This window comes from Xenopus laevis, chromosome 2S (genome assembly GCF_017654675.1).
Source record: "Xenopus laevis strain J_2021 chromosome 2S, Xenopus_laevis_v10.1, whole genome shotgun sequence".
Lineage (NCBI taxonomy): Eukaryota > Metazoa > Chordata > Amphibia > Anura > Pipidae > Xenopus > Xenopus laevis.
In genome coordinates, this window is record NC_054374.1 from 77,048,027 (window position 1) to 77,061,716 (window position 13,690).

Sequence of the window (13,690 nt, forward strand, 5' to 3'; positions counted from 1 at the left end):
AAACCCTGCATTGATTCTGTCGGTTTTCCAGAGCATCTTCCCCAGGTTTAGTGCTTAACTTTTTAGAACTACTGCTGATGTTTCTACGCACAAGAGGTTAACACGCACTGATCTGGTGCCAATTGCCAAGTCAAGGAGAAAAAAAAAGATTCTGCAGTATCCAAAGCCTCTTCCCTTATAACCACACCCCCTCTTACACCCTCAGAGCACTATTGCCAATACACATGCATGTGCCACACAACCAGTGAACCAGTTTTAATGCCAAGCAAGATCTGCCACAATAACCGCTCGAACCGAGTCGTTTATTTCTAAAAAGAAAAAAAAAGAGGGGGGTTAGAAGTCGCTTTTGTGTATGCAGCTGAAGCTCTTATTTTAAATGTCTAGGATTTATTTGTAATCCAGCATCCCTCTCCTGTTTATCTACATTTGCACTACACCCTCCACCCCTAAGACTATACAGAAGTGGAATGAATTGTATTCACCCACTGAACAAATCACAGTCATGAGATGGGAGCTGCTTTGCATGTGGAGCAGGCAGCCTGCCTGAGTACGTCTGCTTTTGTCACTCCAATTCTCTCACTTCTACAAAATCTGTGAGGCCACAGAAGGGAAATATATATCTGTCTATATTTTTCACTCTTTTCTCTGCAGAATGGCTCCTGCATCTGTTTCTATTTCTCTCTATACCCCAGAGAGCTCCTGATTTCTTATGTCTGGGATTCCACTCCACAGCTTTGCTAAAGACCAGTTGATAGCATCAATGAGGACTGCATGTAAGCATCTAGTCTCCAGCAGGTGAATGGGACTGGGAGCAGCAGAGATCGCTGGAACACAGCTAAATAGAAAAGCTGTATGTTGTTAGTGGTAATATCATCGTAACCTTTGATTTCATCTGCACAGGCTTGGGGAGAGTCTGCTAACATGTGCAGTGCAGAGGCATCCAGCTGTGACTATCTTGGGCTATTACTGGAATCTTAAAACAGCAGAGGAAGTCCCAGGGAATTCCATATTAACTTAACTTTGGGGGATTTTGGTCCTAACAATGACACATTACTGGCTCTATTTGTGGCGTATGGTTTTACAATACTGGGCAGTATGGTTCTGCTACGTTTTCTGGCTTCAGAGCTGTCAAGGAATGCCACATGTTATTCGCATAGGTAAGTCCTGCATGCCATTCTGTCTTTCTGTTATGCTGTAATGTCCCTTAACTGTCACGGGTGCAGCAGCATACTAGAAAGTGTTGCTGTCCCCTCTGGTGGTGAAAGGGTTGTCTCTCATGGTTATGGTCCTGAGCAGCCAGACCCAAAATGATGCTTAGAGACACTTCAACCTGCACCTTGCCCTGCAAATGTATTCTTGAGACCTGAGCTTGCAGACACCTTATCTCACCCCAGTTCTGCTGCATTTGTATTCCTGTTGTGCCTAAGGACAAAGAACTGGAATACTCTTTATCAATCTCTACTGGTGACTGTAGGTTGTAAGTTGCATGTGAATACACTGAAGCACCTTCGGAAGTTGGGTGCACTAAAACACCAGTTACAGAAAGGGTGCGTCGTGCAAAGAAGAAGTGGGTTTTTTACACGAAAGGATCACTTTTGTCTAATTATGAAATTGATTTTACCAGCTTTATTGCATATTCAATATTTCTGCTAACAGAAAGCATTTTTGCCCCTTCGCTGTTAGTGAGGTCTCAGTCTTACGATCTGATATGCAGTCTGTTGACTTGCTGACTTGCATTATATTCACCAGGCGTTGTATTCTTTGATAAGTCATGCTATTATTTCTAAGCATAGCAAACTTTGTCTAGGCATTCCAGCCGAGGTCGGGCATGATTCAGTTAATGTCAGATTCACATTTATTTTATAAACTACCCACCGCCTTCACTTTTTGACCTTGGGTGGCCATTTATCTCTTTGTTCCCCCAAGGACAAATAGTGTCATAATGGGTTAGCATCAGCATACTGTCGGGGTCCAAACCAGGGGATTTTAATCTACTCCAAGGTAATTTACTAATATCAGTATCCCTAATTTTGGTGATTTAAATAACACAGACTTTACACTGACAGCAGGGCCTGCAACATAAGAGAACACCCCAAGTGCTGTGTTGTCAGTTCATGTCAATCTTTTATTCTCAAGGGATAAGGTGTTAAAGTCAGACTTTGCCAGGTATATATAATAATATATACTTATATATAATTATATATAAATGTCTCAGGGATATTTATAAATCACTGTATTTGAAAAAATACTTAAGTCTGATACATTCGTCATCATTATTATTTAGGGTACACGTGGGACCTTTAAGAAGAATATAGTGCTGCAGCTGCTGATACTGCTGCTGAAGATTTAATTGCAAAAAAAATTGCATGAAGTTTTAAATTCATGACAGTAAAAGTAAAGGAAAGAACTATATCAGTGTAATAGCATTTTAAGTTTAGCATGAACTAAACCCACGCCTACAATTCTTCTATTTTATCACTTATGTATCAGTTTATTTTTTTTTTAATTGTGAAACAAATCAAGCATTTATAGATGATATATTGGAACACAAACACCTACAGCAAAAAGCCAGTTTAATGTGTACTGTATGTGCACTGCCACAAAATAAAAGGTTTCTCCTCATTTAAGCTCTATATATATATATATATATATATATATATATATATATACTGCGCAGTTAAAGGATTTCTGCATTTTTTTCAAAATGCATCTGCAAGCGATCTAAACTTGACACTGGAAATGTTTTCAGTGCATCAATAAACATTCAGAGCTACCAACAGTATATTTCCCCTCATTTAACCTCTCTCTCTCTCTCTATGTAGGACAATAAAAAAAAAAAATAGTAATGGGGTATTTGTGAAGGCATAATTAGGAACAATCAGGAAATTATTGGTAGTTTTTCTTTGCATTTTATTTTGAGGACCTTAAAACATCCAATGAGTCAATGAACAAAAGACCAGTACACACAGAGGAAAAGCGAGAGTAGATAAAGAGTGTGTCTAGGGAGCTGCTGCCGCTGGATGAATTAATTGTAATGATGCACAAATTATGTGGTAGCAGTTAATTTAGATTAAATGTTATAAATCCTGTTTACTTTTAAATAGGCCAAAAGGAAGTTAATAATTCATCATTGGGATTTGTTTTGAAAGTTGAGGTACTGTACCTGCAAATTGTATTTCTTTATTCAATGTCTGAATAATATTGGAAATTGCTGTGGATAGAGTAGATCATATTTCATAGTAAGACACTTTGTATGCTTTGTTTCTGTAAACGGTTGCAGAGAGAGCTGAGATTTACTATGTTATTGGTATATGTGCCAGGGTTTTTAAAGCAGAGCCTAGGCTCATCACTGAACCAAAAATTCAACGAAAAAGAGTTTGATGGAGTGTTGGATCCTTGGCCAGCCTTTCTGCCGGTTTTAGACAACCCATTGAAGTATGGGAATTAAAATTGCATAAATCAGACATAACAGTAGCCTGATTATAGGTGAATGCCAAGGTAGAACAAGGATCACTGACTGCAACACGTCACAGGAACAGTGAAAGCTGGGGTGGAATGTTTTAATGTTTGCATTAGCCAGAAACAAGGACGAAAATAGGCAAACAGAAAAAAAAAGATCCATGCTGGAAATTATTCTTAAAGGACCAGGCACTCTATAAGCCCTGAGAATGTACACCAAATTTCCTCAGAGTAAACTAATAAAGGCAAGAACGGACGTTGATGAAAAATATTTATTCCATGGATATTTTTACCTCATTTTTTTAAACAATAAAAATGTTACAGTAACAGTAGAAATAAGTGTGCAAATGCATCCCAGCTGCATTTGAGGTCATATTGTATCACTCTCTCTCCCTTCTTATCATCCAGTTACATCCCTATACTAGACAAGGTATTTTCCTCTTGGGTATGTGCTGATGGTCTTGAATAAATAAAATAATGTTCATCATCATGAGACATTACACTGTGGAGCTGGAGGTTATATGATAAATATTCATTTCAAATAAAGAGTGGCGGATTCATGAATTTACTTCACGGCACAGGATAGTAGTATTGCAACAATGCAAGTTAATGTTTCAAATGACTCTAGTTCAACCACATATATATATATACAGTATTTTCATACTTATATTTTCAGATAAGATTTTCAGAACAAATATAACAGTGACTAGATGTGAAATATATGATACTTTTTTGTCCAAGAATATAAAAAAAAACCCTTTTTTTTCCTTTGTTGATGTTTTAAAATTCCAATGGGACTTGCATGACTGCCACGCTGAGTTTTCTCTGGATGGTAAGGACCTGCCATTGTCAAATCTGGCTGCTGCCCAGAATGTTGTTGTCTTTTTGCTTCTTCTGAGACCAACAAAATAATAGAGCATAGCTTTTGTACTCATCTCTGACGGATGTCGAACATTATTTGCCAACCTGTGGAACACTGCGGTGACAACAGAGAGGACAGGAATACACAGGAGACAAAGACAAAAAGAGGGGAAAAAAGTGGAATGATATTTTCTCCGGCTGTTTTTCGTACATTACCATTTTTGAAAGTATGTGTAGCATTTGGATACAATTTGTCATTCAAGATCCAGTTTATCATGACCTTTTTATAATGAACTAAACCTTCATTCTTTTTCATTGTCCTTCTTTGCTTCCACCTCTTTTTTTATTACTAATAACTGCCAGAATTTATTTTTCTAAACTCTTATCATTCAGTGTAAAATTCACACAGCTTAAACCTAAGGCAAAATTTATTATTAATTATTAATAATTAAAAAAATGTGGGTTTCAATACAAAACTTTAATTATTTTCATGTATCCCCTGTTATTTTGCTCTACTGCAACTATATATTTTTTTCCTTCAAAACTTTAGTATTCTAAAACTTTTTAAAATACTGTTTGGCTGGTATAAGCTTTGAACTTTTATCTGTTTGATTAGTAGTTGTTGCGTCATTGTGGCCTCTCTTACTGCATTTTAACATAAGGCTTAGCATTTGGATCAGGAATAGAAAGACCGATAAATATCAAATAATGGCTGAAATTCTTGTATGAAGCATACATAAGTACATTTTAGTCTGCATTGCAAAAGTTCTCTTTAAGAAAATCAAACATTAATGATTAAAAAGGGTACAGGTTAAAGGTCATTTGTGACACTATTGTTTCCCTGTATTGTATCTGTGTACATTATTTCTAAAGGCAGGATTTTCAAGAAAATGTCTTTAAATTTTTTTTGAATACTTCTGATTCCTTCATTTTTTTCCACCCCATTGACACCCATTCCATGACAAACATCCCTCTCCAATTCTCCTTATTCACCTTATCCATCATCACTATGTACATGCTTTTGTTCCTTTGCCGGAATCCCTCTAAATCTATGCTGTAAACATTTCTATTGCATCCATTACATTGTAGGAGTCTTTAACATGACTTTAATCACGTTTTATTTTTAATGAATATTAGCCAGTTAACAAAACAACCCACCTTGCTATTAGATAATGGACTCGCTTCTGCTAAAAGTCATTGAGAGGAAGCCCAAGCATCTTTGCTATGCAGACTTTCTGCCGAAGATATCATAGTAATATGTCACTACCCCTCTCTGTTTTTTTTTTTGTCTGAGACTCTCCCTCTTTCTTTCCCTTTCTCTTATTAATAGTTGCATTAGTTATGACTTTATTGGCAGAAGAAATAATATAGGAAAGGAAAAGCAGACAGAAAGAGACTACTTTTATCATCAGTCAATAAACACTTGCAGTAGCACTTTCCGCCTACATCGAATATACAGTATTTCTTTAATATATATGCAAAAGGATTCTATTTTTTAAAAGGACAAGTATCAAATACGTGGTTTAAAACTCATGTAGCCCCTTACATCTTACTGTCTGGCAAAAAGGACAAAGGTGCATTATAAATGGTCAAATAAAGCATCACACCTCTGCCATGGTACATATATTGGAAATGTAGATACCTCTTGTTAATACCTACATTTACCACAAAACTGGGTGTACTATTATTGTTTTACTTTATATTTGATATTGATGTCAATGGCAGGCAGATAACCCCATAAACCATGTATAATTGTGGTTTTTCTTCACTTATATCCAAGGACAATTAGTGAACAACATTAAAAGTAAATCAGCAGTTACACATTGTTGCCCCAATCTTTAGAAGTGCAGAATAAATTATGTTTTCATAAGATATGATATCAACCATCTCTGCACGTCACTATTATTCTATAACGCAAAGCGTGTTTGACATTATTTACCATAAATACATGGTATGGGACCAAAAGGTTCTGCTCAGATATATAGCTAAAATGTGTTACTGAGATCTAGAGCAAGATAGAGCTCATCTGAAATAATGCAGAGAAGTATGTCATGTTTTAGCAACTCCACTAACAGGCTTTTATCTTTTAATTAATCTTATGGGCGATATAAATTACTCATCTAAACCGAGTGCATTCAATTTTTTTTCTCACTGTTGCAATTCTGCACGCTGCACAAACAGGAGTGCTGGCAGAGTTTGCAGCTACTCTACAGCTACACGTAAGAGCTAGACAGGCTATCACTATGGAAGCGAGCCAGAAGGCAGTATTGAAAGATATGCCTTAGGAGGAGGGAGGGAGGGGAAATGGATGAGCAAAAAGACAGCAAAAGAAGCAATTGGTCATGAGTAAATTGCATTATATATATATATATATATATATATATATATATATATATATATATATATATATATATATATATATATCCTAAATTATGAATTACAAATAAAAAGGTATCCTTGTTTATGTGAACTCAGCATACTATACACATGTACACACATACCAAAAAAAGCACTGCTGCTATATTTGTCTAAGAGAATCGGTAGCACCGTTTTGTTACCGTTCTCAGTTTAACAGTGTGGTTCCATCTAAAATCCATTTCCCAAATGTGATGTATCCCTGGCGCACACTAAACCACTTGTCTAAAGTCATTTGCTTTCTGCAGGGAAAAACCCCAAACATATTGATTTTCATTCAGGATTAGTCTGCCTCTACACCAGCGCCTCTACGCAGGAATATCCCTGATACACAGCACAGTAGAAACTACCTGCTGTTGCAACATCAAAGCAATGGAAAAAGTAATTGGGGTGGCAGAGGAAGAATTTAAGGGGGCTTGCATAAAGAATATGTGACTGTGCTAGTAGTTAGCATTTCTTAGATGAATTGATAAATAGAAAGATAGATAGATAGATAGATAGATAGATAGATAGATAGATAGATAGATAGATAGATAGATAGATAGAAAATGTATACGTCATGGGGTTTCTGAAACTGAATGTCAGAACCATAAGTATGAATAACCCCTCAAAATATAATTATTATCTTTTGTGAAAGATGAACTAGAAATATATAAACATAAACACATGTGTGATTTCTTTGCTAAATCTATTGGGAATCTATTCAATGAATCTATAAAGGTCAAGGCGCTAGAGCGCTGATAATGTTCTGTTTCTGTAAATGCATATTTGTATAGTTTAGCTTTTTAAAACTGAATCGCCTTAAAATTCCTACCCTGGTGTTTATAAAATGCAGAGCTAAGAAGGATGCAGTGGCTGTTGGTTTCATTGTTTATTTTGCTCAGATTTTTAGTCTACTTCTTTCATACTGAATAATCTTTTATGACTGATGGCAGACAATGACATATAAAATCCTGATAAGACTTACAAATTGTACTTTTGAATAAGGGACTGTGGGAGCACTCCACGGCCATTTAATGTATAAGTAGAGTTAAAAAGGTACTAGAAAGGGTTTTTACAGTATCTGAGCATGTTTTCATGTTTAGTTAGCAATTTTGTTGTGTTTAAATGCATAGCACAGGGTTTTTTAATTACAGGTTTTTGATTATTAAGAGTCTGCAACAGGCATCTTTTTGTTGTTATGGTTACTACACCTGGGCATACTTTGTACCTTTTATTTTATATGGTGGTTTCCTCACCTTTTCCCTGCTGCAAACCAATCCTTCATGCTATTAATCCTTGACTATTGTTGTACCATTTGAACATTTCTAGACCATTTTGGATTTTTAATTTAATGAAATCTGATATGAGTGTACTAATAAACCTTTATATATCTCAAAACTATATGCACATTTTTTTTAGCATGGACACAATTTTTTTTCCTGCCAGCTAAAAACAAATCAAAACTATAATCAGCTGGCACTAGACATGGGGGAGACCAGTATCAATGTCTGAGTTCATGTTTGGTCAAAATTTAATCACAAAAAAAAGTTGAGATGTCTTGTTTTTAATAAATGGGCCCCATAGAGTAAATGCTAAAACAAAGGGGAGGTGTCTGTGTGGGGACAGGAAAGTAAAGACTTCAACTTCAAGAGAAGCATTGGTGGGGACAGGGTGGGGTCATTTATTTGTGGATGCATGAAAGAGTCTGACATAGGACCTATGTCTGTCTAGGGGAGCTTAGTCGCAGTGAAGTTTTCCCCTGAGTGGAGTTTCTGTTGGTAAGTTTATTACAAGTTTTCAGTACAGATATAGGACCTGTTATCCAGAATGCTCGGGACCTGGGGTTTTCTAGATAAGGGAAATTTGAATCTCCAAACCTTAAGTCTACTTAAACATAATTTAAACATTAAATAAACCCAAAAGTATTGCTTTGCTTCCAATAAGGATTAATTGTATCTTAGTTGGGATCAAGTACAAGGTATTGTTTCATTACTACAGAGAAAAAGGAAATCAATTTTAAAAATGTGAATTATTTGATAATAGTGGAGTCTATGGGAGAAGGCCATTCCATAATTCGGAGCTTTCTGGATATCGGGTTTCCGAATAATGGATCCCATACCTGTACAACATTCCAATATTCAAGATTGGGATTGGGCAATCAGCATTTTATTTGCAAATGGATGCTGCAAAATACACAATTGTGTTGCTTCATAAAATAAATAAAGGTTACAAATAAACAATATTAATTACATTACAATATATGTTCTCTCAGGAGAGCTTGTGATTGATATTATTAAAACATATCTAGCTTCCCTGATTAAAATGTTTCCCTTTATCTTTTCTGAAGGCTGCAGGCCAGGAAACAGGAAAATTGGTTCTCGTTTTTACATGGTTTTATATGGGAGCAGTAGCATCCTTATGCATGTATGTATGAAAAGCCACATGTCTACTGTCATTTCCAATTTTAATTTAAATATTTGGCTTGTTGGGGACGGAAGGACAAGTTTTCTGTTATAAAAATTCACTTGGTATTTGTTAAAAAACTGCTCTCAAAATCAGTTCTTCTTATGCAACATTGCCAAAATCTCATGCATGCTCTCAACCAACACCCCCTAGACTACTGTAACCTACTACTAACTGGCCTCCTTAACTTCCATCTCTCCCCACAACAGTCTGTATTAAATACTGCTGCTATAATTCTGCTCATTCATCTAACAGAATACAGGCCATTCTGCTGTTTAAGTACTTTTCATGGCTTCCCATAAAACAAAGACTAAAATTCAAAGCCTTAATGTTCCACATGTTCCTGGCTGCCTCCTCTGCTCTTAGAACCATTGCTTGGTCACAGCCCCACTACGGCTACTGTTGCCTGCATGAAACCTTTCTGTCTTGCTCTTCCTTATATTTGGAATGCAATTCTACCTCTTGGAGCACATGCATAACATTTAGCCCAGTTATGATACATATATTGCAGTGACAACCACTGTAACCCGCAGCACTCACATTGTAACCCTTCTATTTGTGTCTGTAAGTTTCCAACACACTTAGATTGTAAGCTCCATTGGACAAGGAACTCCTTGCTCTTGTCTCTAACACTTAGCATTTAATCTTAAATTAACTGTACTTTGACCCCTGTTTAATTTATTGTTCTTCTGTACAGTGCTGTGTTCATTAATAGCGATACTTAATAAAATATATTTGTACATACTTACATACAAGCATACATGTATAAAGGCTTCCCAATGAAAAGTTGTGTATTTATGCATGTATGAATGAATATAAATAATGTGTACCACTAGTCTACAATATATTCTTGCAAAAGAGACAATAGTAAATGGTGTTAGCAAGTATCAGTAACATAAATAAACAAATAAGTGTGTAGAAATGGTACATAACAATTTAAATCCCAAGCATCCCAAGAGAAAATGGCCAGGAGTATCTTGTACCAAAGCGTTCTTGTAATCTCAAATAAAAAAAGTTGTGATTTTTTTTCCCACTTACTGCATTAAGCACATTTGTTGCTGATGTTGCTGTTTAAAAGACTTCTACTTATTTTTTTCCCTAAACCAATGCATGTACAATTTTACCTGTTCATACTTACAAGGATCCAAAGTATTTACAGATTATCTCATTCAGCATATTTTTGCCTATTTTTTTTGGGGGGGGGAGGAATTGGATTTTCATTACATTAAAAAAGACAGCCTCTGCTTGAGATTGCATGCTAATATGCCAACTATAAATTTGTGAACTTCATAAAGTCACAATAACAAAAACTGACTTTTAAGACAAACACAAATGATAAACCCAACTGCAAATATTTCACTATATTGGAAATACCACATTTGCATACTTTCATGGCTTTTGCTTATATAGTTTAGATCTGGAAATGTACTGTACATACCAATGTATCTAGTGATAGTTTAAAGGGGAACTATTGCGAAAATAAAAATGTAATATAAGCTTCAGCATGTTGAAATAAGAAATTTTGGAAACACAATCAATTAAATATTCAGCATTGTTTTTGAAATAATCAAGTTTATGCTCACTAATACTCTCTCAGCATCTGTTTCTCTTCATTCTGTCTTCATGAAGCAGTTGGGTAACAGTTAGTTTCAATATATCTTTTATAAGGGACTCCCTTTCCTAGCAGATGAATTAGACCTCATTCAAATAACTGATTCCAGGACAAACAAAATCGAACAAACCCACCTTTTGCACAAATTCTGCATGTAGAGAGACAAGATTTCTGGTGATTTTAATAGAGTGAGCTCTACTACATCCTCTAAGCAAAATGATCACCCCAAAAGATATATTGGATCTAACTGTCAATGAATAACTGACACTCAACTCCTGCATGAAGAGAGACTGAAGAGGAATAGTGAAGATAAACTTGATTATTTCACAATCAGTACAGAATACTAGTTTAGAAAGTTTCTTATTTCAGTATGCTGAAGCTTATATCATATTTTTATTTTCGCGATAGTTCCCCTTTAATATTTTTTTTTATTTGGGGAATAGATTTAACGTGATATACATTTTAACTATAGATATTGGCTCAAATGTTCTTAGTGTTTCTGTGATTTCTGCTCAGATCGCAGCCATTGTGCTTCTATATACAAATGCATATATACCCATATATGGACTGTATACAATGACAGTATTTTTGTTGATTTTCCACCTTTTGAATGTTTTACCAAATAAAGGTAAACCTTCTTAGAATATCAAAATGCAGGCTAAGACACTACATGGGCAGAATATATTATCACATCACCTAATGAAACAGGTTATGCATTGATAATTAATCTTTTGTCTGGATGTCTCCAACTTTCCATTAGATCTGCCTCTTTCTTCCAACAATTTTTTTATTTTGTAATAGTAAAAATAAATACATATTTCTCTGAAAGCACTCTTAGATATAGGTTATGTATCTTATCAACCCCTAACAACAAGGACTGGTTACATAATTAATTGCATTATTTTTCCAGTATTGCCAGATTGGAAAATTCTCTGTTTATGCTCATGATTTGCCTGCTAAATCCACTAAAGCCCCAGTGTTTGGTAAGCCTTGATTCTTCTTTGGCCTGTGAATCATGAGTGCTCAACATTATGATTGGTTGCTGTGGGTGAGTGCACTTAAAAAGCTGTACCACAATATATGGGTCAGTTACATTATTTATGAATAGGCATAATTAACTTTGCACAACTGGGATTCTAGATTATAACTCTTGTTTCACTGGCAGTAGTCCACATGTATTACACATACTGTATATAGTACATGGACCTCTGGTGTTCCATTGGGGTTACTAAAAATTGTTGGGCAACACAGTAAAATCTTTTAAGAAGCTTTCCACACCCAAGACCAAAAACAAACGCATCTCCACTGAAAGTGGATGCCAGTAAAAATAATTGAGCCCTCCAGCAGACTGTGGTTCTTCTGTTTCTAGTGGTACACCCCTATGTGCAATCATACATCCTCCACCACCCCAGGCATACCAGGGTAGCAGAAGGAAAACAGATGACATGCTGCACATTATTGCATTTAATCTGCTGTAGCTGGGTACCATTACAGTAGGTACATTCTAACTAATTAAAATGCTGTGATATAATATTAATGAGTTGTCAATAAAATTATCTATAGTTGGTAAGTCAGTTAAGCTGAAACGTAGAAATATGTGTCCCATGAGTCTTTGAATTTGTAAAGCATGCATACCTACAGAAAACATAATTTAAAAAAAAATAACAATTCAGTGTGCACTTTATGGTCTTTTATTTTAGTTGTTGGTATTCCATTTAATTTAATTCACCTGCTGTGCTCAAGCAGCAGAAGAAAATTACTCAGAAACAACTTGGGTGTTTCTAACTCCAAATCTCTTGTAGACCTTTCCCAGTTACAGCAGTTATTATTTATTTATACAGAGCTTTGTAGCCAGAAATACGGAGAAGTATAACTTGTTTACCAATGAAGTGAGAAATGTGTGTATGAGCAGTTGATGTGCTGGCACAGTCCTGAAAATAATTGTGTAAAGAGGGATTTAGTAATAGTTAAATATCAGTAGAGGGCAGTGTGTGACACAAATACTGTATGTTATATCCACCCATTATATTTTCACTGCTTCCCAGTACCATGCTCTAAGGACTGAGAAACGATTGTGGCAGAGGACATCAGAGGTTGAGGTGTGTCTACACCAATTTATTAGGGAAGATTGTTATTTTCTTTTATGGATTCATAATATCATTGTCTCAAAAGTATAATAGTAGTCTGCCACAGGTCTATAAGCTCACGTTAACCAGTTTTCTTTCATTATTCTAACTGGAGTGGACCAGTAAATGGCACTTGTTGCCTGGCTCTTGTGGACTATTATACCTGGAACAAACATTGTACCTGTTGATTGATAGATTAGTAAATTAGTAATTTAGAAACATTAGGGACCAGAGCAGATGGTTTTGAGAAAGTGAAGGTGAAAAAAGGAACAGAGAAAGACACCTGTCAACTCTCCTCTATTTTTCATTAGTTATCTGTATTTATACCATCAATAAGGGTGAATCAACTCGGTGTGTAACAGAGTTTTCAGTTTGTAATGGCTGTGAGTGTGGGTGAAATGGGTGTGGCTAAAAAGCTTCTAATGGTTGAGGTCACTGAAAAAACATCATAAGATCTGCTTTTGTTGTTACTTGAGAAAGCATGCATCATTAGGTAAGTTCAGCAACAATGGTACCAATTAAAACCTTTAAGACCCATTAACATATATTCAATAGAAAAGCTTTATTATGTTTTGATAAGTTTTAGTATAAGGCCTCCAAATCCAGGGTAAACAATGGATTGTTCCATCTGTGATAATGGGACAGGCAACGAAGAGTAATTTTTCTGTATTATTATGAATTAAAAATGTGTGATGTGCTATCACAGAGCATAGAGGGGACCCTATACGTAACTTGCATGTATATCAGATACTGTATATTTACATACATGTTA

The 13,690-nt window shown here is 35.6% G+C and overlaps 1 protein-coding gene across 1 annotated transcript in view; it reads left to right on the top strand.

Annotated features, from left to right (window-relative positions):
* Nucleotides 1-271: 271 nt before the first annotated feature.
* Nucleotides 272-13,690, top strand: part of grik3.S (glutamate receptor, ionotropic, kainate 3 homeolog S) — a 228,697-nt gene continuing 215,278 nt past the window's right edge. The window contains exon 1 of the mRNA XM_041584018.1: nt 272-1,157. Within this exon, the coding sequence (XP_041439952.1) occupies nt 1,043-1,157 (115 nt within the window). The 5' untranslated portion in view covers nt 272-1,042. The remainder of the gene's footprint in view (nt 1,158-13,690) is intronic.